At 35.4% G+C, this 23,491-nt stretch overlaps 3 protein-coding genes across 5 annotated transcripts; all 3 read left to right on the top strand.

The window, feature by feature from the left end:
- Nucleotides 1-3,346: 3,346 nt before the first annotated feature.
- On the top strand, nucleotides 3,347-4,177 carry LOC148909937 (uncharacterized). The gene has a single exon (XM_089032477.1). The coding sequence runs from the start codon at nucleotides 3,347-3,349 to the stop codon at nucleotides 4,175-4,177; it is 831 nt and encodes a 276-aa protein (XP_088888603.1).
- Nucleotides 4,178-4,692: 515 nt separating this feature from the next.
- On the top strand, nucleotides 4,693-10,574 carry LOC116294030 (uncharacterized). Its single transcript, XM_089032476.1, has 3 exons — nucleotides 4,693-5,214; nucleotides 6,656-7,261; nucleotides 9,886-10,574. The coding sequence occupies exons 1-3, from the start codon at nucleotides 4,701-4,703 to the stop codon at nucleotides 10,572-10,574; spliced, it is 1,809 nt and encodes a 602-aa protein (XP_088888602.1). The 5' UTR covers nucleotides 4,693-4,700.
- A 5,993-nt stretch (nucleotides 10,575-16,567) lies between these two features.
- LOC148909936 (uncharacterized) lies at nucleotides 16,568-22,270 on the top strand. 3 transcript variants are annotated; one of them, XM_089033098.1, is made up of 15 exons: nucleotides 16,569-17,225; nucleotides 17,492-17,570; nucleotides 17,674-17,801; nucleotides 17,908-17,984; nucleotides 18,380-18,548; nucleotides 18,822-18,898; nucleotides 19,436-19,638; nucleotides 19,771-19,893; nucleotides 20,009-20,102; nucleotides 20,196-20,305; nucleotides 20,475-20,633; nucleotides 20,754-20,934; nucleotides 21,028-21,245; nucleotides 21,313-21,409; nucleotides 21,880-22,270. In XM_089033098.1, coding segments are annotated over exons 1-15 (1,767 nt in total). In that variant the 5' UTR covers nucleotides 16,569-17,175; the 3' UTR covers nucleotides 21,882-22,270. The 3 variants fall into 3 exon arrangements, with proteins under 3 accessions (XP_088889223.1, XP_088889224.1, XP_088889225.1); XM_089033097.1 differs by lacking the exon at nucleotides 21,880-22,270 and having other exon boundaries at nucleotides 16,568-17,225; nucleotides 21,313-21,417; XM_089033099.1 differs by lacking the exons at nucleotides 16,569-17,225; nucleotides 17,492-17,570; nucleotides 21,880-22,270 and having other exon boundaries at nucleotides 17,597-17,842; nucleotides 21,313-21,417.
- The last annotated feature ends 1,221 nt before the right edge of the window (nucleotides 22,271-23,491 follow it).

The following is a 23,491-nucleotide window of genomic DNA, read 5'->3' as shown; positions in this document are numbered from 1 at the left end:
CTGCGGATGTCTCGGGGGTATGGCAAAGTGGAGTCGATTTTTTTTGAAATTTTTAACTTGGGTTCGAATATATCTCACTTTGTTTAAATAAAATTTTCTATTTTTTTAAACCATATTATCTTGAATTTGGCACTGATATATATTTTTTAAAACGAGTGAGTACTAAATTCCTTTTTGCTCATTTTAATAATTAAAATAAATGAATAAAAATAAATTCTACATTTATAAAACGCCTTGATTACTCCATGGCGCTTTACGATAAAATTAAAATAAGTAAAGCTATATAGTGCTCCGTTCACTAATAAAGCACAGTTTTCGACCAATCAGCGCGCGCGTACTATCCTAACTATGTAATAATAATAATATTTAATATTTTTGGAAATGCCTTGAACTAGGTATAAAGCATATACATACCACAGCCTTGTATCTTGACTGGTAGCCGTAACCTTAACAATCTGAAGTTTATGGGAAACAAACGAATGAACCCAACTCTCGCTCCAACGATCAATTTAACCTGAAAAGTTGATGGCATAAGGAAAATGATTCTTTACATAAGTCTTAAGGCTCTCGGGCAATGGGTGTGATGCTCTCCTGTTAAAGATCACGTGAGTATATTCCTTGAGTAATATTGGGCGATTGGATAAGGTTAGTGCCCAGTACCCCAGCCCATCAACATACCTGTAGGACTAAGCTTGCTCGAACTGGTTTGATTAAAACATCAATAAGGACTCCTCCCTCAATACCACCAACACTGACACCATATTCAGGAATCGGTATCATCATGCCAGACTTCAACTTGTACGACCATTTAATTTTCAACGCTGGGATATTTGCACTAGCGGACAGAGTGATGGGACTATCACACTTGTTGATCCCAAAAGAAAGAGAAATTTGCTGGCCAATGAATTTTAGAGCACAAGAAAACTGAAGGCAGTCTGGGGTGACTCCACAGATTGAAGGAAGTGGAATATTGGCGCATGGTCCGCCTCTGGAACTTGATTTACTGTGTTTACCTTGCTTTTCCGTAGTTCCTTAAAATATAGTAAATAATCAGGATATAATCGCCTAGGAATCTAAAGAAATAGAAATCTAAAAAATCTTTCGATTGCATGTTAAGACAGACTCGTACCCTCTGTGCTGACAGACTCATACCCAGTCATCACTCACGCTTTTTTAATGCGCGCGATGGCTTTTGGGAAGGAGAGAGAAAAAGTGACGACGCTTCGTTTTTCTCTCCCTTCCTTTCCTTGATGCACCGCGAACTCACTAAATCCTTCCCATCAACCACAGCGTGAGATCAATAAGAGAAGAGAAGCGACTGGGTACGATTCTGAACAAGAGACTTCTCATTAGCATCTATTTTTAACGGCACCACAATATGTCGCCATGTTTTTGTCTTTTGACTCGTTCTTGGAAATGCTTGCAACCCATCAATTATCAATAATAATGAAAATTTATTTTTCAAATTGCCGTAAAAGTTAAAATTGTACAGAGCATCAGTAAAATATACAATTATTTAAAAATATTTATAAAAGAGGAAAGCAAACTGAAAAAATAGTGATATTTTGCAACAAAATTGTAGCGTTTTCTTACCTATTTCCTTTGCAAGTTTTGCTGTAGTTGTGATTTCAAGAAATTTCGTTTTAAACTCGTACTTTGTAAAACCTAAAACATGACCGCGAGTTCTTGCAAATATCTGTAGAAACAAGAACGTATGATAATAATGAATTTCAACTTTAAGAGTTCCTTTTACACACCAATTTCACATTCAATGCATATCGCTGTTTTAGAAGACTACAGACCCATTTGCACAGCCTTAGGCTCCTCGTTTATAAGTCAGCTATTCACAGATACCATTAAAAGTCCGTGGGATTTCAAAACATTGGTATTGTTCAAGCTGCACATTCTTTACATTAAAGTTGACATTTGCAAATTGTTTACTCTTAAGCGAGGCTAAGCCTGCGGAGATGAGTCTTTTATTGTTCTTTTTTATCATGCAAATGTTTGTCGAACCACATTATAGAATATAACGTGCCCCCCCCCCCCCCCCCCCCCTCGGGATAACGTGCCGGCCATACCATCAATAATGTTCCTAAAACTTGTGTTGACTTGCTTTGACTGGGAATATCGTTATGATAATCGATTTTTTTCTCTAAGTCCGTCTTCATTTTTCGTGCAGAAGTAAAATTGATATCTCGTACTCTAGCATAATCAACTTGTTTCACGTAGGTTGGCAAAATCCACGTGCACTTTACTTGGGTACAGGATAACTTGCCGTTTATTTTCGTCCAGGCTTCTAGGTAAAATAGTACGCTAGCTACGTGAGAACACGACTCACCAAGACCCGCTTTACAACCTAAACAGTGACAAGAAATTATGTTCCCCTGTTTTTCTGTGATTATCCATACTGGGATCAGAGCATCGTTCATTCGCTGAGAATGTCTCACCTTCGCGACAACAACAAACTTGTCAGAAATGATGTGGCCTTCTACGCTTGCAATAAATCCGGAGACCATCTGATTATAAGCTTCCAGACTACGAAAAGCTTTAAACTGTTGGTTTGTGTAGAAACTTGTTTCTAGGACGAGATAAAATAGCAGATCTGTAGATTCTACTGGAGGTAAACAGTCCGGCTCAAAAAGGTTGCTGTCAACTAACACGGGGTCGATTCCAATCGACGAAATTTTATCAAGATAACGCCGTTTCACTCGAGTTTCCAGCTTCTTGGCATACTCAGATAGAGGTATTGAAGATAAATTTTCGCTAAACTCTTTTTTTTCCTTTTCGCCGGCAACATATTCCATATTATTCAGAGCACTTCGCTAGTCATGGCATGATTGTTACACACATGTTTTTGCATAGTCACGCTATCGAGGTACACCAATATGGCGACCGGAAATTGATGACGACACGTGAAAACGATCTATATACGACGGTATATACGACGGACGGATGCATGAGGTCGACTGAGATTACTCTCGGCTAAATTTTGATCATGCTCTAATCTATAGCAATGGCCAGCAGGAAGTTTTATCTTTGGACTAACAAATATGAAGCAGGTCTATTAGAAAGCTATGACGATTTCCTGAAGCTTGATCGGCCTGGCAAACACTGCTTGAAAAAGTTCAATGACGAAGATGAAGCTAAAGAAGCTTTAGAGAAGCAATTGCAAGAACTGGCTGCGAAGAACCAGGAAAATAGAAGTTCGCAAATAATACAAGAAGAGCATGATAATGTTCAAGAATCGCAAAACCCCGTAGACGATTTGACGATGACAGAAATTGCAGGGGAGAAGGAAGAAATTGTCAACGGCCATGATGACCGTTATGAAAAGCTCGAAGCATAGATGAATGCTCAAAAGGAGATCAATGGGAAGTTCGAAAAAGAAATAACAAAAAACACCATAGAGGTGAGTGAACTTTCCTTAGAGCTAAGAGATTTAGAGCAAAAAGCAAAGTCTTGGATTGGAGAAATTAAGATATTTTTGAATAATCTCGTAGAAGATTTTAAAACCGAATACGACAACAAAATCAAATCCTTAGAGAACCAATTAAGCGACTTCAACAAAAGAATGACCAAGTACGCCAAAAAACTGAATAAGAAGTTAGAAGAGGCCGACAGATCCTTATTGGAACTATCAGAGAAATTAAACTCGACTAGAGAACAAGATGATGATGATAGTGACGACGACGATAATGATGAATCGACAGATAAGTCGCAAATAATTTATTATCAAGTAGAGACTGAAAACAGATTTGACGCACTTCAAGAGAATGACAGTAATGATGTTCCACCTTCAAACACATCAATAAAGTCGAACGGTGCAGAACAAAACAATAGCAATGAAGTAAACAATGAAAGCCATAAGCATACTGATGAAGAACAAAGTAAACAAGATTCGCATCCACAACAAGATGAAAAAGGACCGATCCTTATCCTAAGTGATTCCATGCTTAGAGGAGTAAGGCAAGACAAGTTTGCGCCAAATAGATATGTTAATAAGCAGTACATCGCAGGCGGTACAAGAGAGCTTCTGAGACATTTGAACAACATAGAAGATAACACCAACTACGAGTTCATAATCATCCATACAGGAACAAATGACATTGGGAAACTGTACAATGAAAATGTAGTAGAAAATCTAAGTACAGCCATATCACAAGTACAAAGTTTATAGCCTTCAAGTAAAATTGGGCTCTCAAGTATCATATATACCTCACGGGATGAACAGAAAAACATTGAGATCTTTAACATAAATACAGAGCTATATAACCGATGCAGCTATTCAGATGATGTGATATATATTGACAACACTAGAGTCGCTTGCAATCGAGATGGGACACTGAATGCAACCAGATTGGAGTTAGAAAGCTCGTCAGCAACTTAAAATTTAATTTGGGGCTCAAGAAAAGAAACATTTCATATAGCCGCAGACGCAGGCAAGAGCAACAAAGCACTAGAGTTCACCTTCAAGATTCACAGCCTGAGGTATCGTCACCATGGGACATCACGAAACCTATAGATTTAATCCAGAAGCCAACCTCTGAAAAGAATGATGAATTGATAAAGAACTTTCTGCAGGTCATAGCACAGTTGGTGCAGGGTCAGGTTTAGTAATTTATTTACTTATTGATATATATATACTTTTTTTTTTCTATAGAATTTAAAACGTAGAATTTTTCGGCTTAAATTTGTTTCAAATGCCGGGGGCCTTAAGATTAGGACTCTGGAATTTGCATGGGCATTACAGCAAAAATCTTGGAAACAAATTGAAGCTAAAAGAGGTTAACAATATAATTAATAGTCATGATATTTTTGGCATTGTAGAAACACACGCCAGCCTTGATTCTGACTTGAAATTAGAAGACTATAAATACTATACAAAATGTCGTGACAAAACAGGAAACCGCCATGCTGGAGGAATAGCACTATATATAAACAATAGAATCAGCAAGGGCGTTTCCTATATACCGACGTCTAACCAAAATGTTATTTGGTGTAGAATAAGTAAAGACTTTTTCCATCTAACAAATGACATATACGTAGGCACAATTTACCTAAGCCCAAATAATTATGCAAAAGAGAATGATGAAGATATATTGCAGGATATAGAACTAGATATAATTAATTTTTCAACTAAAGGTGAAGTCATTCTACAAGGCGACTTTAATGCACGAACTGGGGAAATCCAGGAATACATAAATGATGATGACAGTAAGTACCTTAATTTACCTGATGATTATCTCATTGACAATCAAATGAAAAAGTACTCTAAAGACAAAGAGAACGTCGATAAAAGGGGTAAATGTCTAATAGATATTTGCACGGCTTGCAATTTACGAATCTTTAATGGAAGGGTTGTTGGTGACTTGACGGGCAAAAAGACTTGTTTTCGATACAACGGAAACAGTCTAGTCGACTATGTAATCGGGAGTACAAATCTACTTGAAAAAGCTCGATTTTTGAAGGTTAATCCACTAATGCCAGATCTATCCGATCATTGTCATATTTCTTATGGAATAGAAATCCAACTTTACCCCAAAAACAGTGGAAACAAAGAAAGAGAAGAAAATAGGGAATTTTCGACAATTTCTAGCTTAAAGTGGCATACTGGAAATATCGATAAATTACAAAACATTTTAAGCACTACAGAAATGCAAGCAACGCTACGCGAATCAATAGAAAACGCAGATAATGTAGACTCAATGGTTAAGGCATTTACTGAAACCCTAACAAGCATAGGAACAGAAGCAGGTCTTTGTTCCCTAACTAAACAAACTAAAGCATTTAAAGAAAATACAGATTCACAAAAGTGGTTTGATTCAGAATGTGAAAACGAAAAGAAAAATCTTCGATCTCTTGGAAAACAAATTTGTAGGAATCCAAATAATGAACAACTTCGTAGGAATCTACATACCCATAAAAGGTCCTTTCGAAGCATGTGTAGACGTAAGAAAAACAAATATTTCAATTCAAAATTAATGAACCTTGACCTCAAAGATTCGAAATCCACCTGGAAGTCTTTGAAACAACTTTTTAATGTAGGCAAAGCAAAAAATGCAAACTCCTGTCGAGCAAACGAAAAGGACTTATTTAATCACTTCAAGACGCTTAATAGCTCCCAGACATCTGCAGTAAATACTACGGAGACCCAAACAGTCGCAAAGTCAAGGGGAATTAGATTTTTCCATTACAGACCAAGAAGTATATGAAGTTCTAAGTAACCTAAAGAAACATAAAGCTCCCGGCCCTGATAATATTCCAAATGAGCTATTGATAACGGGAAAAGAAGCACTAAAAGGACACCTAACGGTAATTTTCAATAAAATCCTAGACAACGGAAAGTTTTCCTCTTCATGGAATCTAGGATATATTGTTCCATTGCATAAAAAGGACGATCCAACGAAAGCTGAAAATTACCGTGGAATAACACTCCTTTCTGCAATTGGCAAAGTTTTTACGGCAATACTTAACAAACGGCTCTATGATTACCTAACTACGAATAATATAATTAAACAGGAACAGGGTGGGTTTAGAAAAAAGCACGGAACAACAGATAGTATTTTTATTCTGAAATCTGTAATCGATAAATATGTTAAAAGTAAGCCACGGAACAAAAAAAAAAAAAAAAATTTCCTTTTTTCCTGCTTTGTAGATTTTCAAAAAGCGTTTGACTGCATCCCAAGGAAAAAATTAATGGCAAAACTTGAAAATGTTGGTATAAATGGAAATTTTCTAAGAGTGATACAATCGATGTACTCCACTGATCAATCAGCAATCAAAGTAAATGGACACATTTCTCCGACATTTTCCTGTTATATGGGTGTTAAACAAGGCTGTATGCTGAGCCCTACGTTATTTAATTTATATCTTCACGATCTGCCTGACTCATTAAATTCGTGTAACAACAATGATGTAATGTTGAATGGCAAACCGATTAGTACTCTTTTATATGCAGATGACCTGGTTCTGTTCTCTAAATCTGCTAAAGGGCTTCAGAAATATCTCGACAAGCTAGAGGCATTTTGTGAACAATCAGGCTTAACAGTTAATATAACAAAGACAAAAGTGATGGTTTTCAATAATACAGGGAAGACAATGAATAACTTCCAATTCTATTTGAACAAATTTAAACTAGAAAACGTTAAATCATATAAATATTTAGGATTAAATTTTACAACCTTTGGAAACTTTACGTTTGCAAAACAAGAATTAAAAAGAGCTGCATTAAAGGCACTATTTCAGATGAAAAAACAAATGGGTGAATTTTTCACATCCAATATCAAATTAACTATAAAACTGTTTGACTCGCTTGTTACACCAATACTTCTATACGCAAGTGAGATATGGGGTATCGAAACATTAAGCACCAAAGACCAAGAGCCCATGGAACTTGTTCATTTGAAATTTTGCAAAATGCTCCTCAAGGTGACAAAAAATGCTAGTAACCTTGCATGCAGAGCTGAGTTAGGAAGGTTTCCGCTAAAATGCAAAACATGCAGTAAAAGCTTTAAATTCTGGCATAAAATTATAAAGTCGGAACTACACCCAAAAAAACTTTCAGCCGAAGTCTACCAAGATATTAAAAATGAAACTAAAAAAGCCTTTTGGAGCATAAAAATTAAAACTACTTTAGAACAACTCGGATTGGGGATAATTTGGATGAAACAAAATGAACTTTCTCCAAGATGGTATGAATATGGAAAAATAATAACCCAAAGAATATATGACATTGAGAGGCAAATTTTATGGAGTAACCTCCACAATGATGAAAGGAAAGCCGACAGACATAAAAATAAACTCAGTCTTTCGTCAGTTCAAAACGGATTATAACTTTGAAGAATATTTAAGTCAAGTCACCAATATTAAGCACAGAGTGGCGCTTACAAAATTAAGAATTAGTAACCATAAGCTTGAAGTAGAAACGGGGAGGTATAAGAGGCCTTATCTCATTTACGATGAAAGGATTTGCCCAGTGTGTAAGTCGGGAGTAGAAAACGAAAAACACTTTCTAGTTTGGTGTCCACTATATGACTCTCATAGAAACGACTTAAGAGAGTTCATAGAAAAAAAACACCAGCATTAATTTCAACAATATGAGCGCTGACAGTCGTTTTATGTTCTTAATCAATTCAAAATCAGCGTCTCTACAAAGAGCCATATCAGCATACATTCATCAATGTATGCTGATACGTGAAAATGAATTAAGAAAATTACCTAATACATAGTATATATATATACCTATAATATATTTGGAATCAAACACTCATGTACTATTAGTATAAGGTGCCAAATAAAATTGTATTGTATTGTATTGTATTGTACCATCATGTAGTACACATAAATATTCCGCCTTCAAGGGACGTTTTACCACTCTAGTGATTTTTTATAGTACACCTTTTGCTGTTCATTAACCGCAAAGGAATATTCATTCAAGCGAAAAAGCATTATCATTAGCGCGAAGAGGCACACAATAACGCGAACGGAGTTTCAAGAGCGCGATGGAACATTCATTAAGGAATTTAGCATAACATTGGACAATCATGAATATGTTTGTGCAGGTTCATTAGCGTTTTCAAAGTTTCATTAGCGCCTTTGTGCAATCAATAGACAAAACCACACATTCAATAACGGTTTTTGGACATTCATTAGCGCAATACATTATTACTTTACTTTTTACACGGGAATTGTAGGATTTTAGCTAGAAGGCAAGGCATTCCACTCGGAGAGCTAAGAAAAAGATTGCTTCTTAGAGCGACTACAAGAAACATAAATGTTATCACGCAACAAAAATGCATGCAGTGGTACAACCACATGCAAACCTATCTTCCCAGATGTATGAATAGAGAAGCAATTCAAGGATAAATACACTTCTTTCTTCAATACCTAACGCCATGTTTTCTTTGTAAAAAACGGTTATATTCATGGGTTGTAAAAAATGTAAAGAAAGCTAAAATCCTACAATTCCCGTGTAAAAAGTAAAGTAATAATGTATTGCGCTAATGAATGTCCAAAAACCGTTATTGAATGTGTGGTTTTGTCTATTGATTGCACAAAGGCGCTAATGAAACTTCGAAAACGCTAATGAACCTGCACAAACATATTCATGATTGTCCAATGTTATGCTAAATTCCTTAATGAATGTTCCATCGCGCTCTTGAAACTCCGTTCGCGTTATTGTGTGCCTCTTCGCGCTAATGATAATGCTTTTTCGCTTGAATGAATATTCCTTTGCGGTTAATGAACAGCAAAAGGTGTAATAAACCAATCATGCGACTAAAGCGCGTTAGAACTGGCCAATCACTAATTTAGTAATCGTACACCTTTGAGGGCCTATAAAACGGTGTGTTTCGCTGCAGTGATTCGCAGACGTGCGTGACAGGGATTTTGTGTTTGATTCGCGCAGGATAGAAATCCATCGTCCAGATCACTGATTTTCCTTCCAAAATGGCCCAAAGAAAGTTCATCATTGATTGTGATGCTGGAACAGACGTTATTAAGCCAGAGATTAGGGATTTAGCTTTTTTTGGGGGGGGGGGGGGGGGGGGGGGGGGGGGGGGGGGGGCTTAAGATTACGGGCACCCAAATTAGTTTGAGCTTCGGCGGTCACACTTCGTTTCTGTCCGGTAAAACGTTTTATGTACAAACTCAGTGACATGGCCATCTGAAGTTGATTGACGATAAAATGAACCACTAAAAACCAACAGAACCTCTATGAGATATAATAATATTTTTTGCTTTTCGAGATTTTGGCTTAGTGTTATCTCTATACATATTATGCGGCGTCTAGGTGTGCGGCAGCCCGCGGACATAGTCGTAGCAATGATAATAATAAGAGTAATATATTTTGTTAATTTTGCGTGTTTGATTATTACTTTACTGAAGGTGGGAAAGGCGAGAGTACATCCTTTATTTTCGGCGAGGACGGTTTTGGAGATGCAGAAGGCATTCCTGATCCAGACTTGAGCAGAATACAAGAGGAGCACGCCGTTAATGCCATCATCAGACTAGCAAGGCAACACCCTGGAGAGATAACTCTTGCAGCAGTCGCTCCAGTGAAAAATCTAGCTCTGGCATGCCGTATGGATCCAACATTGCCACAGAATCTAAAGAGAGTGGTGATAATGGGAGGAAATGATGAAGGAAGTCCTGCCGAGTTTAACTTCAAGAACGATGTTGAATCAGCAGCTATTTGCCTCAAGGAGCTCACTTGCCCAGTTTACCTAGCAACATTTGAAGCTTGTTTCCGTCATTCTTGGAGCTGGGAGTTCTATGACGACACCACAGGCCAGGGTACAGAGAAAGCTAATTTCTTTAGGAAGATAGATAGCAAATCTTGTGATTATTACAAGAATCAAGGGCAAGATTACGTTCCCTGTGATTTGCTGGCAATGGCTGTCGCTGTCAAGCCCGACATAGTCGAGGAAGAAACCCGTGTTCACGCTACTGTGAAGCTGAATGGAGAAAACAGGGGGCAAATGGTTTATGATGGGGAAGAATTACCCAACCTGATAGTGGTGAAGCGGTGTAATATGGAGGCTTATAAACAGCTTGCTTCGAATTCTCTAAAATAGATTGTTTCCTACCTGCTATTTGCTACTTATTAGTGAATAACTTTGAACGCTTCCGTCACACCCTTGTTTCATTATTATCAATCAAAAAATTTAAGCAAACAACGACACTTTTGATATTTGGCAGTTTTGAACCATATTAACTATGTTTAAACTATCTATCAATCATTATTGATTACAATGTTTCGACATCGTCCGATATCATTATCAAGTAAAGTGATGGTGGAATAATTTAACATTAAATACAAAAAAAAAAAAAAAAAAAAAAAAAACAATAGTTGAATAAATTAAGTTATGAAACGGTCCAGTTAACAGTCAATGTTTTACGGATCAGTGGATCACGTAAATAACTTGGTTCTAATAGGGCGATTTTTCTTTTATGAGCATCATCTCATACAAAAGACAGTCAAACTTATATTTGCATTTCTTAAGAAACGTTGTAATCTTCTAGCGTTTGTCTTTTTGTTAAATTTCGTTTCAAAGTCCAAGCTGATCAACAATCATTATTGAATGATTGAATGATTGAATAAATGATTGAATGATTGAATGAATGATTGATTGATTGATTGATATCTAGCTTATATATTATTTATTGTTATTTATTTATTAAGATTTATTAATTATCATTTATATTGCTATTGTTATTGTTATTTATTCAGTATTGTAATTTATTATGATTTGTGTAACCGTGGCGACTTCATTAAACAAAACTGACCAAAAAAATATTGGTTGGAATCTGCGTGAGCTTTTAGTAAACCTGATGCTGACTGTGTTTATTAGAGTTGGGTTACTATATACTGATGCCACACGGGTCAGCGACGTAACATAACTGAATGTCTTCCGTGAATCTGAATACTTTGATATTTAAGACATATGTCAGGGTTGCTAGGTTACCAGGGCGCATGCGCAACAAAGAAGAATCTCTGCCAAGAATCGCGAATCGAATGAAGGAGACTCTGCTAGCAGGGAAGGTTCCCCCCTCAATTTGCTACTAATTATTAAACAACTTTAGTTTACACCCTTATTTCATTATTGTTTTTTGCTATTTATTCATTATGAGCGTTCGCTTTTAAAATAAGAAGTACGGTTTTCTTGATAGCGGCCATCGATGTTCCTACTGCTTGCTTTCCGCTATATCTTAATTTTTAGTTTGTGGAAGGCCGAAGGCTTCAAGAAAACATGCCTATGGTTTCAGTCATGGAAACGCCTATTAAAACGTACTTTACACCAACGGCAAATTGTATGGTTTCGCGAATGTGATTGGCAAGTATAGTAGACTAGGAGTTAGTGTCGTGGGTTTGCAGTAAGTCCAGGAGATATGTAGCGATTCATTCCATTCATTTAAGGATATTTTTTATAGGAGTGAGGTATCGACATTCAAATGATTTCCACTCCAAACCAAAGTTAAATGAAATGCGGAGCGAAAGAATTAATCCGCAGAATACTAGGTCTATAGCAAATATTAACCTGAGTGAAGTAAAATCAAGTCCAAAAATCCCACTTCCCCCTTACCCTAAGGCATGTAACCACGGGCGGATTCAGAGGGGTGTTCCAAGGTGCACCTGTGTTTTGTTGTTTTTGTACACACAAGACTTTTTTATCCTTATGATTTCGTTTATTGAATATTTAGTCCGATACAATAATACTTCCTTGCAAATTTTTAGTATTCGTCCCTGTTATTTAAGCACAGTTACTGTCCAAAAATGTAATACATGGGCTTCCTATGTTGTGCAGCACGAAGGAATTTTCACGCCTTTTTTCGGCGCGCGTCGCCAGTAAATGACCTTGAATGACCTTTGGACCTTTTAAAGAGAAAGTCGAAAGTACAGCCAAAGAATATATAAATAAAGCTAGAAATCTATGCTTAAATGACCAATTATTCCTCTAAAATGGTCCTAGGAAGAAAGATTACTATCAAAATGATAAGGTAAGATGTTTTCAAAGGTCAAAAAGACTGAATAAAGAAGAATTGAATTGAAATTCGATTGAAAATTTCAACTCCTAAAACCCGCCATTTATAAACCCGTTTCTAGCTGTGTTTAGATAAAGATAGAGCTGAAAAACCGTAGACTTCTGCTAGAAGTTCTTTATTTTACTGGGATTTGAAAAGCTTAAGATTCTCTTTATGCTTTATATTAATGTGATTGAATCAGCGAGCTAAAACTAAAAACAGAACGACAAAAGTTAACTAAATTAAAATATGTAAAATTATACAGTAAGCTTATTAAATATTCTTGTGAATAATCATAAGCGAATATTGAGTCCTTATGGAGTGGATACTCAGACAGATAAAGCTTTTTTCATATCTGACATGCCCACTGATAACCGTTGGCAGTTTAAAAGAATAGCATGCTTTCTTGTAGGGATGTAGCATGCAAAAGGCTGTTGCCGATATTTTAAGCAGCGATTTTATCTCACGGGACGACAACATAAAAGAAAAAAGAAAAATGGAAAGGGGTTGGGCTATTGGATCTCCTTGATCCGACAGTAATAATTATCATTAATATTAACTCATTATCAATATCCATTTTTATTTACCTTGACAGACAGTTTTCCCCCACTCAAAGTCTTCAAAGAAAAGCTTAACTCTACTTGAGTCTGCATGCTACCGATTTTGTAGCCAAACTCTCTAATGACTACTCCTGAAGACTTCCCAGCCTTAAGATGGTATGTACTATGCACTTTTGGCTTCTTGACTGTTATTTGTACTGTAGCTGTGAGTGACGCACTAATTGGCGGAAATGTGATCTTCATTGACCCATTATTTCCAAGTACGTTGAGTTCACAATTGACCTCGTGGCAGTTGCGCAGAAGTCTACACTTTTTTGGGAGCTTGTGCGCTTTACATTGTGGATTCTTGTCAGTTTTTAATGTTGGTGTTGCTTTAGGATTGTCATAATCTAAGACGAAAATATCGAGAATAAACTATGAATCGAATATACTTGGCCATAACTAGAAGGTGAGTCTCTCTCATTATCATCAACATCAACATTAACTATTAACTTAATCATATTTATTATCAATATAATCACCACCACCACCACCATCGTCATCATCATCATCATCATCATTATCATCATCATCATTATCATCATTATCCTCATCATTATCATCATCATTATCATCATTATTATCATCATTATCATCATTATCATCATCATAATCATTACTATTATCATCATCATCATTATCATCATCATCATTATCTTTATCATAATCATCATTATTATCATCATCATTATAATCATCGTCATCATTATCACCATCGTCATCTTCATAGTCATCTTCATCATCATCATCATCATCACCATCATAACGACCACCATCATCATCATCATCACCATCGTCATCTTCAAAGTCATCATTCATACTATTTTTTCTGTCTCTTCTTTATTTCTTTTCGTTTTCCCTCTTCTTCGTTCGCTCTCTTTTTCTTTCATTTTGACGGCAATGAGTGAGTCCCATTCTATGTGTTTATCCAACAAATGAATATTAATAAGATCTCCCAGCTACAAAAACATTGTACCTGCGAATTAAAAAAAAAATCACTTATTTGACCTTTTGAGAACTCACAATCACATAAAAACTTATAATACTTATAATCCTAAACAAAATATTTTATCTACTCTAAAATCCTTCCGGGGAAAAACAGGGGAAACCTTTTCCCCTCAACTTACCTCTATATAACGACTCATTCGTTTCTATAGGTCCACTATCAAGTACATTAAGATATTTCCAATCCTCGCGATCAAAATCCTCTGCACAAAAATAAAATGTTCCATTTTTCTTTCCGCTTTCATAATGTCTAGTTCCCAGACAACACAAGGATAATACTAAAAATAATGATATTCTTAAAAGATACATTATTGAATCATCGCTGGTCGCTAAGCGTAATGGTGTTTGGATTAAAAACAACAACATGAAAACAAATTAGAAAAACATGGTTTATTTTATTCAAAATATTTATTTTTATTCTACTTTCCTCCTGCTAATAATATGATAACTTTCCATACGCTTTAATAGATTTTAGCTGGTGGATAACTCGGTGGAAATGTAAATATAGGAACTCGTTAGCAGTGGTGTTTTTGTTGCTTTCCATGGAAATTCTTAGATTAACTCCTTGTTTCAAAGTATTTTATGCTTTCCCCCTGAAATGCACCCAGTTTTCGCCCCCTTTCTTATTTAAACGATTTCTGGAAAGTATTTTTTTCAAGTTTTTTATTTTACATCGTGATATGGGAAGTTGTTGCCTTGTCTCCCTAGCCAGAGACTAATGTTTAGTACACTACACACTCCGCCCTCACTATCACTACATTTAATGTTTTAAACACACATGTACACTGAACTCCCACTCAAATTTTGATTTTTATTGGAGGAAAACCAGAAAACCTGGATAAAAACCTTAGTGGCAAGGGAGAGAGCATAACAAAAAAAAAAAAAAAAATCAATTCACATGTGGCTTTCGTGGACTCGAACAACGCTATTACACGGACGTTTCGATCCGGACATTAGGTTCCAGGCTACGCGCGCGGCCAAATTGTGTTGCCAAGATGATCCTCCCCTGGCAACCAAAATGGCGGCAATTTTGAAAAATTTTCCCGGCAATTTTGCTTTGAATATTGTATAGTGAACGCTTTAAAACAAAAGAAAAATACTTGAATAAGTTCCCTACGGTTACGAAGATTAATTTGAGTGTTTCAATAAGACGAGAAGTTGATGTATTTGCAAATTATTGTAAATCATGCGACGAAGTGATTTTTCGCAACTCTGCCGTGAGCATGAAAAGTAACTTTACAAAATGCAATTTCTTGGATCACTGGAAGTTTTTCGTTGAAAAGGTGAGCCATTACGATTGAGCTTAGAGACTGAAATTTAACAAAATGAAGAATTCAAGCTCCTAACATTTTTTTTACTTGAATTACAAAGTAGTAAAAAATGTCTATTTTTACAAAAACATTTTTAGACATGTCAACTCAGTTTCACAGCGACTGCTTGGCAAAAACCTGCAGGATTTGCCGTCTCTATATGGGCGAGAAGCAAACTATTTACGTACACAGTTGCAAAAAACCTGAAATAAAAGAAAAATTAATGGTTATTTTTAACATAAACATCGAAAATGATGATGATAACATTCATCCGAATAAACTTTGTAACAACTGCTACGCAAAATGTTGCAGAACAATAACCGCTGAAGATGCAACATGTAGTGTCGTGCCTTTTGCATGGACTCCACACGTCGATAATTGCCAAATTTGTACATATTTTAAATCAAAACAACGTGGTGGTAGAAAACGAAAAAGTTCTGAAGGTAAAGGACGTCCCAAGAAAATAAAGGCTCTCAGAAATGACCACACACTCTCCAACATCGCAATACCAGACGATATCATTCCAGCCAAAATCATTGAACCTGTTCCTGAAATTTCCCGTTTTTTGAATCCTCCTCATGATGTGATATGTCCAATCTGCAAAGAAGTTCTTCAACAGCCTCTACAGTCTTCCTGTGAACATCATTTCTGTCTTGAATGTATCCGGAGCTGGCTAAATCATACTCAAGAAAATTCAAAATGTCCTGTGCGCAATTCTCCGACATCGGCGCTCACTCTTCAGAAACCACCACGAATAGTTCTAAACATTCTTCGTTCTCTTTCCGTGCTTTGCTCCATTTGCAAAAACCCCTTCCCCCTAGATCAGCTTCACGGTCACGAAGCTACGTGCGTCAATTATCTCGCCCAGCCTTTCACATTGACACTGCCACAAATAATGGATAAGCCACTGACAGAGCCATTGGAGAAAAGCGAGGAGATTATAGCTACAAAATTAATTAAAAGGAAATTATCAACAAATGAAGACTCGCATATTATCATGAAAACTGGGGGGACGGTAAGTATTCTAAAAGGCAAACCAAAACAGAGTATATCGTATTACTATAAACAAAACTCCTATTAAAAATATGCAATGATATTTAGATTATAAATATACAAACAATATGCAATGATGTTTACTGATTATAAATGTACAACAATATGAGCAGTATTTAGTGGTTTTAATGTTGAACACTTTTGGTGTTTGTACTCTAGAACATCTTGATCAGTTTATCATGTTTCTACTACAGTGGAACCCCGCCGCCTTACGGCCACCCCGTTAATACGGCCATTTTTGAATGTCCCTTTGATGGGCAGATTAGCGGGGTTCCCCTTTATTTCATTTTCTTTTCCACATTCCTTCTAGCCTTTGAAACTGTCAATTGTACATTCGCCTCGGGTTACAAGCACTGAAGCCAGCTTGAAAACTAGACGCGCATCATTTATAGAAGAAACAAGGAAAACAATAAGTGGTGGTTCTTATAATGACTGTAAGATTCAGAAAACGGCAGAGTTTAGACGGTGTAATAAAGAAGAAAGACAAAAACTGATTAAAGAGGTAAAAAAATACATATAATAAAAAATAGAAATAACGTTCTTGGTCTTATTTGACACAAGTCTTCTTATTCAACCTTACAAAAAGTTCTACCTAAAAAAAGTCGAGGAAACACACATAATAATTAGTGATTTAATTCTATCAGGCTGGTCTGAGTATCGACATTCCTCCAGAACAAGGCTTGGCCATGAAGTCTGATCTTGGGATTCCCTGGAATAAGATACGCAATATAAGAAGGTTATACACCATTTATACACACGCACATAGGTCTTTTCTGAAATTGCAATACACATTGCATTGTGGAATAGATTTGGTACAAACATCTTTTGTTCATTAAGCCAAATATGGTGTTGTTTGTTTTAAAGCTAGACCACAATGCACCATGATTTTGTATTTCAAAAAAGATCTATTCTGAAAATAAAATAAAGTGATTGATATACATAGTTGCTGTATTTTTTATATAAAGAAACACATTTTTCTTGACAACATAAATTAATTCACAGATGGCTATCAAGTTGGGGAATAGAACTGGCAAGTGAGAAAAAACAAAGATCTCTGGCTAAAGAACAACAAATCGATGAAGCAAGTGGATAAATAATATTTGGTGATTTCGTAACTCATGAATACTTCATATGATTCCACATTTATACTGTAGTTAATATTGCATTACCTGTATCTTTTTCAGGTTTACTGTGAGGCTGTGCCATTTGTTTTTTCAAAGCTGAATGAGCGAAGTGAAATTCGGGCTGCACCTTGTGGTCAGGTTTCAAACTTGAAATCTATGATAGAAGGTCACCTGGAAGCAAATAAGAAGTAATTAATATTGTTACATCATGAAAACTATAACAATAAAAGTAAATATTACCAAACTGAAAACAGTACACACTGTATTGTGCAATAACCATATTTTATGTACTAGGCATCAAAGACTTACATGGCACGATGGGTTAATCCCAAAAGATGAAATATGGCTAAAGATTGGGGGAGATAAGGGAGGTAAGATTGCACATAAATTTTAGTAATTAATCAATTTGTATTGATACCATTATCAGCAGGAGATAGCTATATGACAATGGAAGCTGGATATACAGTTACTATATGGAGTTGCTGATCGAACGAGTACCAATTAAAATGGAGTGAAAAGAACTATCACACATCATACAAACAAAATTAAATGGCTCTTTTTGGAGCCGATAATAAAAAAATAAAAGTGAATGGTCCAATGCTTCTTAAAAAGATATTTAAAATCAAACGTCTCTTTTCAGAGCCCATAATAAAAACAGTCAATATGAAATGAAGACAGGTCACATGACATGTTTATCTTAAATTTTCTGAAAAAGAAATTATCTTTGTTATCACCTGTTCCTGTTAATTTTGCTTTTTGATTTAAGGGGGAAGTTTCAAGATGGGATTTGAAATTGCCAACACAGCAACCCCAAATTCAACAAGAAACACTGTAGTGTTTAATCTTTTTGAGGCTCCAGACAACCCACATAATCTTAAGGTTGGGTTGGACAGATATGTCAATAACATAGACTGTCTACAAAAAGAAAAATGGAGGCATGTATATTAATAGATAGGCATTGCTCATATCACAGCTTTTTTCTTATTTAAATCTGTATGCTTTTTCTATTGTAAACATATGCAACTTATTTATGAACAGTTATGTTTGTCAATTTAAATTGTTGAAAAGTTATAGATAACACAATCATATTCAGGTACATAATGTCCATAAACTATTTAAATGAGAAACTGACCAATGATTTTTATACATGAAGGTATTCATTCAAAATTAGTGTCTAAATTGACAATTTTAACTTTTCAATATTTCAGAGAATATAAACTAATACTTTTTGCATTTGGGGACTACTCCTTTTTATGTGACTTATATGGAATTTCAGGAGCAAGTGGTTAGTAAACAGAATATATATAATGTATAATTAGCATATACTATGGTCACAACATCGTAAGAATGCACGCTCTCATTGGCTAGCTATCTCGGAATACTGAGACCATATTCACTCCACTGAAGCAGGGGATATTGAGCTGCGAACAAAATAATGACTTAAAGCAATCACTTTGCGACGAGTGTTGTAAAAATTGAGAAAACAATAGAACAAATAGCTTAGCATAATCAAAACTGAAGCCATTATTCATGAACAAGTGCTGAATGAATTTGGAACTCAAATGCTGAAAAATAACAAAATTTTGGTCTTTTTTTGTTTTTTTTTTAATGCAAAGAAATCATGCTTTTTGTAAACAGTATATGCTAAAACAATTATTCACCTCAGGCTCAGTGGTTATTGGACAACATTTACCTTGCAGCTTCAAGACTTTCTGCTTGGTAAATATTTGCTTGATAACAACTTTGCATTCCGTAAATAATTGTTAACTATATACTTTAAAAATTATCAGGAATAATACAAAACACAAAAATGTATTTTTAGGAAGACATCCATGTCTGTGGTGCACGATAACACAGACTGAAATGAGCAAACCAAAATCAGAAAGAAAGACCGAACCATTGAGAACCCTTCAAAGTTTGAGAGATGATAATGCCAAGTATCAAAAAGATGGATCACCACACTCAAAAGCCAAACTGTACAACAATGCAATAAGACCACCACTTATAAACATTCCTATTGATCATGTAGGTAACTTTTATAATATTTGTAATAAATGTCAATTCAGATGTTATGAATATGAGTAAAATGCTAAAACATTTTAATTACATAAAGACCAAAATCACAACTTTCAACTTTATATATTTATACAATCTTAGGTTTGTTTACCTGGTTTGCATATCAGCATTGGTGTTTTCAATAGGCTGTATGACCTCCTCCGACAAGCACTTCACAAAGTGGATTTACTGGTAGCTGATGATCTAGCAAAATCAAACAATAAAGTATGGTTTGATAGGAGTAATTATTTTCAGTTTGATAGCCTTTTTGTTTATTTGTAATATCACATACACATCAACAAAATTGTATAAACTAATAATTTTCAATGCTGACATGTAGACTGGGTGTGATGCTTTTCAAGATTTTGTAAAGTCATTGTCATTGTATGAAGAAACAAAACTGAAAGAAAGCACTTTGATTGAAGAGGCAAGAGGTAATGTCTGTAATAAATACACATGCACACAACTCAGCATGCATGCTAAATATAAATAGTTAATATTCTTTAACATACATTTGTACAAATTAGCTTGTGAACATGATGCAATGTTTTCATTACTGAATTCCACTGATGGAGACAAAGACAGTGAAAACATCTTTAAAAGAGCTGATGAGTTACGCCATCAAGCTGATGAACTGGTAAGTTGCTTTAAGTAGAATGAGATAATTATTGTATCATCCAAATCGTATTTGGAGCAATGTTTATTTTTAATATAAGGGATTTTTTATCAATTGACATCAAATTTAAAAATAATCATTGTATAAATTGCTTCAGTATCAAAAAGTAATATTTACGATTCATTTTTAGAACAGACAAGCAGAATTACAGGCAAAGACTTCAAAACTAAAAATTGGAGATGGACCATGCGCAAAGAAACTAGAAAAAGTTCTCAAAGAAATCGGGGCAGAGAGACAATCGTACCATGGTGGAAGCTTTAACGGAAATCATACTGATAAATGTCTTAAGGTATTGCCCAAAAAAATGAAGCATTGTATATCTAGTAAGCGTGCAGTTTTAGTTAGTGCATAGTATATATATGAGCATAAAGTGTCTCATCTATTTTACTATTTTTCTTTACTCCTAAAGGCCAAAAACATCAATTTGCTCTCAAGTGTTGCAGTTGAAGTATGGAGTGAGCTTGGCATTGAGTTATGGGAAGCTGAAATGGTTCAAGATCAGTTCTCTCAAGTGCTTAATTCTTACAACAATGTACACAAGACTATGAACAAAGCTGTCAAACTTAGTGATGAAGAAATAACTAAACTAGGTAGGGACAGTTGCTGACATGGTCATTATGAAATTATTCTTATTGATGGAGACATTCAAACACATGCATGTAACTATTTTACTTTGGTTGCAGAATCAGATATCAAAACATTTTTGGCACTATATCGCCACTTTTTTCCGTCAGCAAGCATCTTCCCCAAGCTACACTTTTTAGAAGATCACATGGTTAGCTGGGTTAGGAAATACAACACAGGAGTAGGTTTACTTGGGGAGCAAGGCATCGAGTCCATACATAACTCATTCAATGAGTTAAAACGTACATACTCAAGTGTGAGAAACCATGTGGACCAGGTAAAACACCTTAAATTTCAAGACATGTGGGCTATATAAATAAAATTTATTATTTTATTATTATTAGGTAAAATATATGCTTGAGGAACATCACAGAAGATGCCATCCTGACAATATAAGCAAAGTACCCCTAAAGAAAACAAGGAAGATTTGCAAAGAACAATGTACGTAAAATTACAGCCAGTAATAACACAAAAAAAGGGAGTTTGCTTTTAAGGTCTTCACAATTTTATTTTCTTTTCCTTAGATTTCTCCTCTTTCTTCTTTTTCTCCTCCTCTAGCCGCCTCTTCAAATCCATCCTCCTCTTCAATTGCTTCTCATCTTCAGTTTTTTTTTCCCTCTTCAGTTCTATGACATATAACAATAAAGGACAGCTAAACATTTGCAATATTTAATTAAATTATGTTTATACCAACGAAAAATTGACACTGAATCTAATTAGCATATAGGTTTGTCAACGAAACAACTATGGATACATCAATAATTATTTTAAGCTTACAGTATGCACACAAACAATTTACAGATATTTTCTTACAATTCCTTTTCATCATATTCTAGTTCGTGCTTTGGTCTTGTTCTAAAAAATAGACAATTTTAGTATGTTAACTTAATCTTAACTTGATTTTGTTTCAGGAAAAACAAGGTTGCATAACTAACACATAAACAAGAGTTGAGGATAATGACTTTGTACTTACCCCTTTCGCATGAAGTACCAAAAGGCCTCCATTTTTTCCTCTTTCGGGAGACTTTTATAGTTTTTCCAAGAAATATCCTTGTACTTTTCCGCGGCCATTATCAACCAAAGACAACCGATATTACTGTTAAAAACCTTCGAGCTTGAAGTTTAATGGCGGGAAAAACAAAAATGACGCGCGTGGCAATTCCCAGGGCGGGAAAACAGATCGAAGGAATGATCGTCTTTGTGGTTTAGAATTACAGATAAAAATAATAGTACATAAATCTTTGTAAAAAAAATGTTAGTAGAATATGAATTGTAAATACAGCACACCAACTGAATACCTAATACGATTAATGCTTACCTGAATCTGGGAAAACTTCCGATCCTGTCAAGAAATCGCATATTTTTGACGGTTTCAAAGAGATAATGGATAATTTCATAGCCGCCATTTTCTTCCACGAGCGAGACTTTCAAACATCCAGGAAATAAACGACTGCTTCCTTTTCTAAAACCATCCCCAGACCTTCATTGGACATCAATCTCAAAATAGTTAAAGGCCATGTCAAAATCGCTTCATATTATAGTCACTAAAAGAAGGATTTCTTGAGACTTCTCAAACCGCACAACTTCGTTGCCGTCCATTTTGAAAAGCCTCGTTTTCATGCGAATCGGAAGAGCAAGCGCGCGCTTACCGTAGCCTGGAACCTAATGTCTACAATTTTTATGAACGAAACATCCGTGATTAATATCGTGAATGGGTTTGAACACTTTATTTCCCCTGTACATCTACCCATACTTCAAGAAAATTTTTTTATAAAATAGTTTGGGTTTTAAAGATGAGTAACCGCTCAATGGAAAATTTGGCATCTAAATCGCTTATTTAATAATCTATGATTAACCTAATAATTATTAGTGGGTACCTCTTGATCCCACGCCCTCCCTCAATTCGGAAACTGAAGGGTTACTAGCGCAGTGCATGCATCGGTGATCACACTGATTGTGCTGGCGCCCATTATACAGCTTGGACTGCCTGTGGTTAGATGGCAGAACAATGATATCCCTTTGTTCCTGCCATCTGACATGGCGGCCATCACGTGATGGTGCTAAGCCTCTATTCGAGATACCTTTAAACAATCGTAAAACAAATAGCGTGCCTAAGAACAAGGAGATCTGAAAATTGAGAGGAAAGGAATGGGATGGAATGCAATGGGATGGAATGAAATAGAATGGAATGGAATTGAAAGAAACTGGAAAGAAAAAGAAAAAGAAAAAGAAAAGACATTCTTGAAATAAAAAGAATGAAGGAAATTAAAATGAAAAGGAAGGAAAGGAAAGGAAGGAAAGGAGAAAAAGAAAAAAAAGAATAGTTAAAAGAGAAGAAAAAAAAAACAGAAAATAGAAAAAAAAAAAAAAATAAAATAAAAGAAGATAAAAGAATAAGAAAATAGAAATGAAAAGAAGAGAAAAAAGAAGAAAAGTATTGAATCAATCAGATTCACAGGTTCACCAGGTTAAGATAAACAAGTTGATCGCCATCTTTCATGTTTAACAAAAGAGCACCAGATA

The sequence above is a fragment of the Actinia tenebrosa genome, unplaced genomic scaffold, assembly GCF_029948245.1.
Source record: "Actinia tenebrosa isolate PJP-AT-01 unplaced genomic scaffold, QUT_ActTen_1.0 PGA_scaffold1__47_contigs__length_23844297, whole genome shotgun sequence".
Taxonomy (NCBI): domain Eukaryota; kingdom Metazoa; phylum Cnidaria; class Anthozoa; order Actiniaria; family Actiniidae; genus Actinia; species Actinia tenebrosa.
The sequence above is the reverse complement of the archived record's forward strand: the minus strand, read 5'-3'. Positions and strand labels throughout refer to the sequence as shown.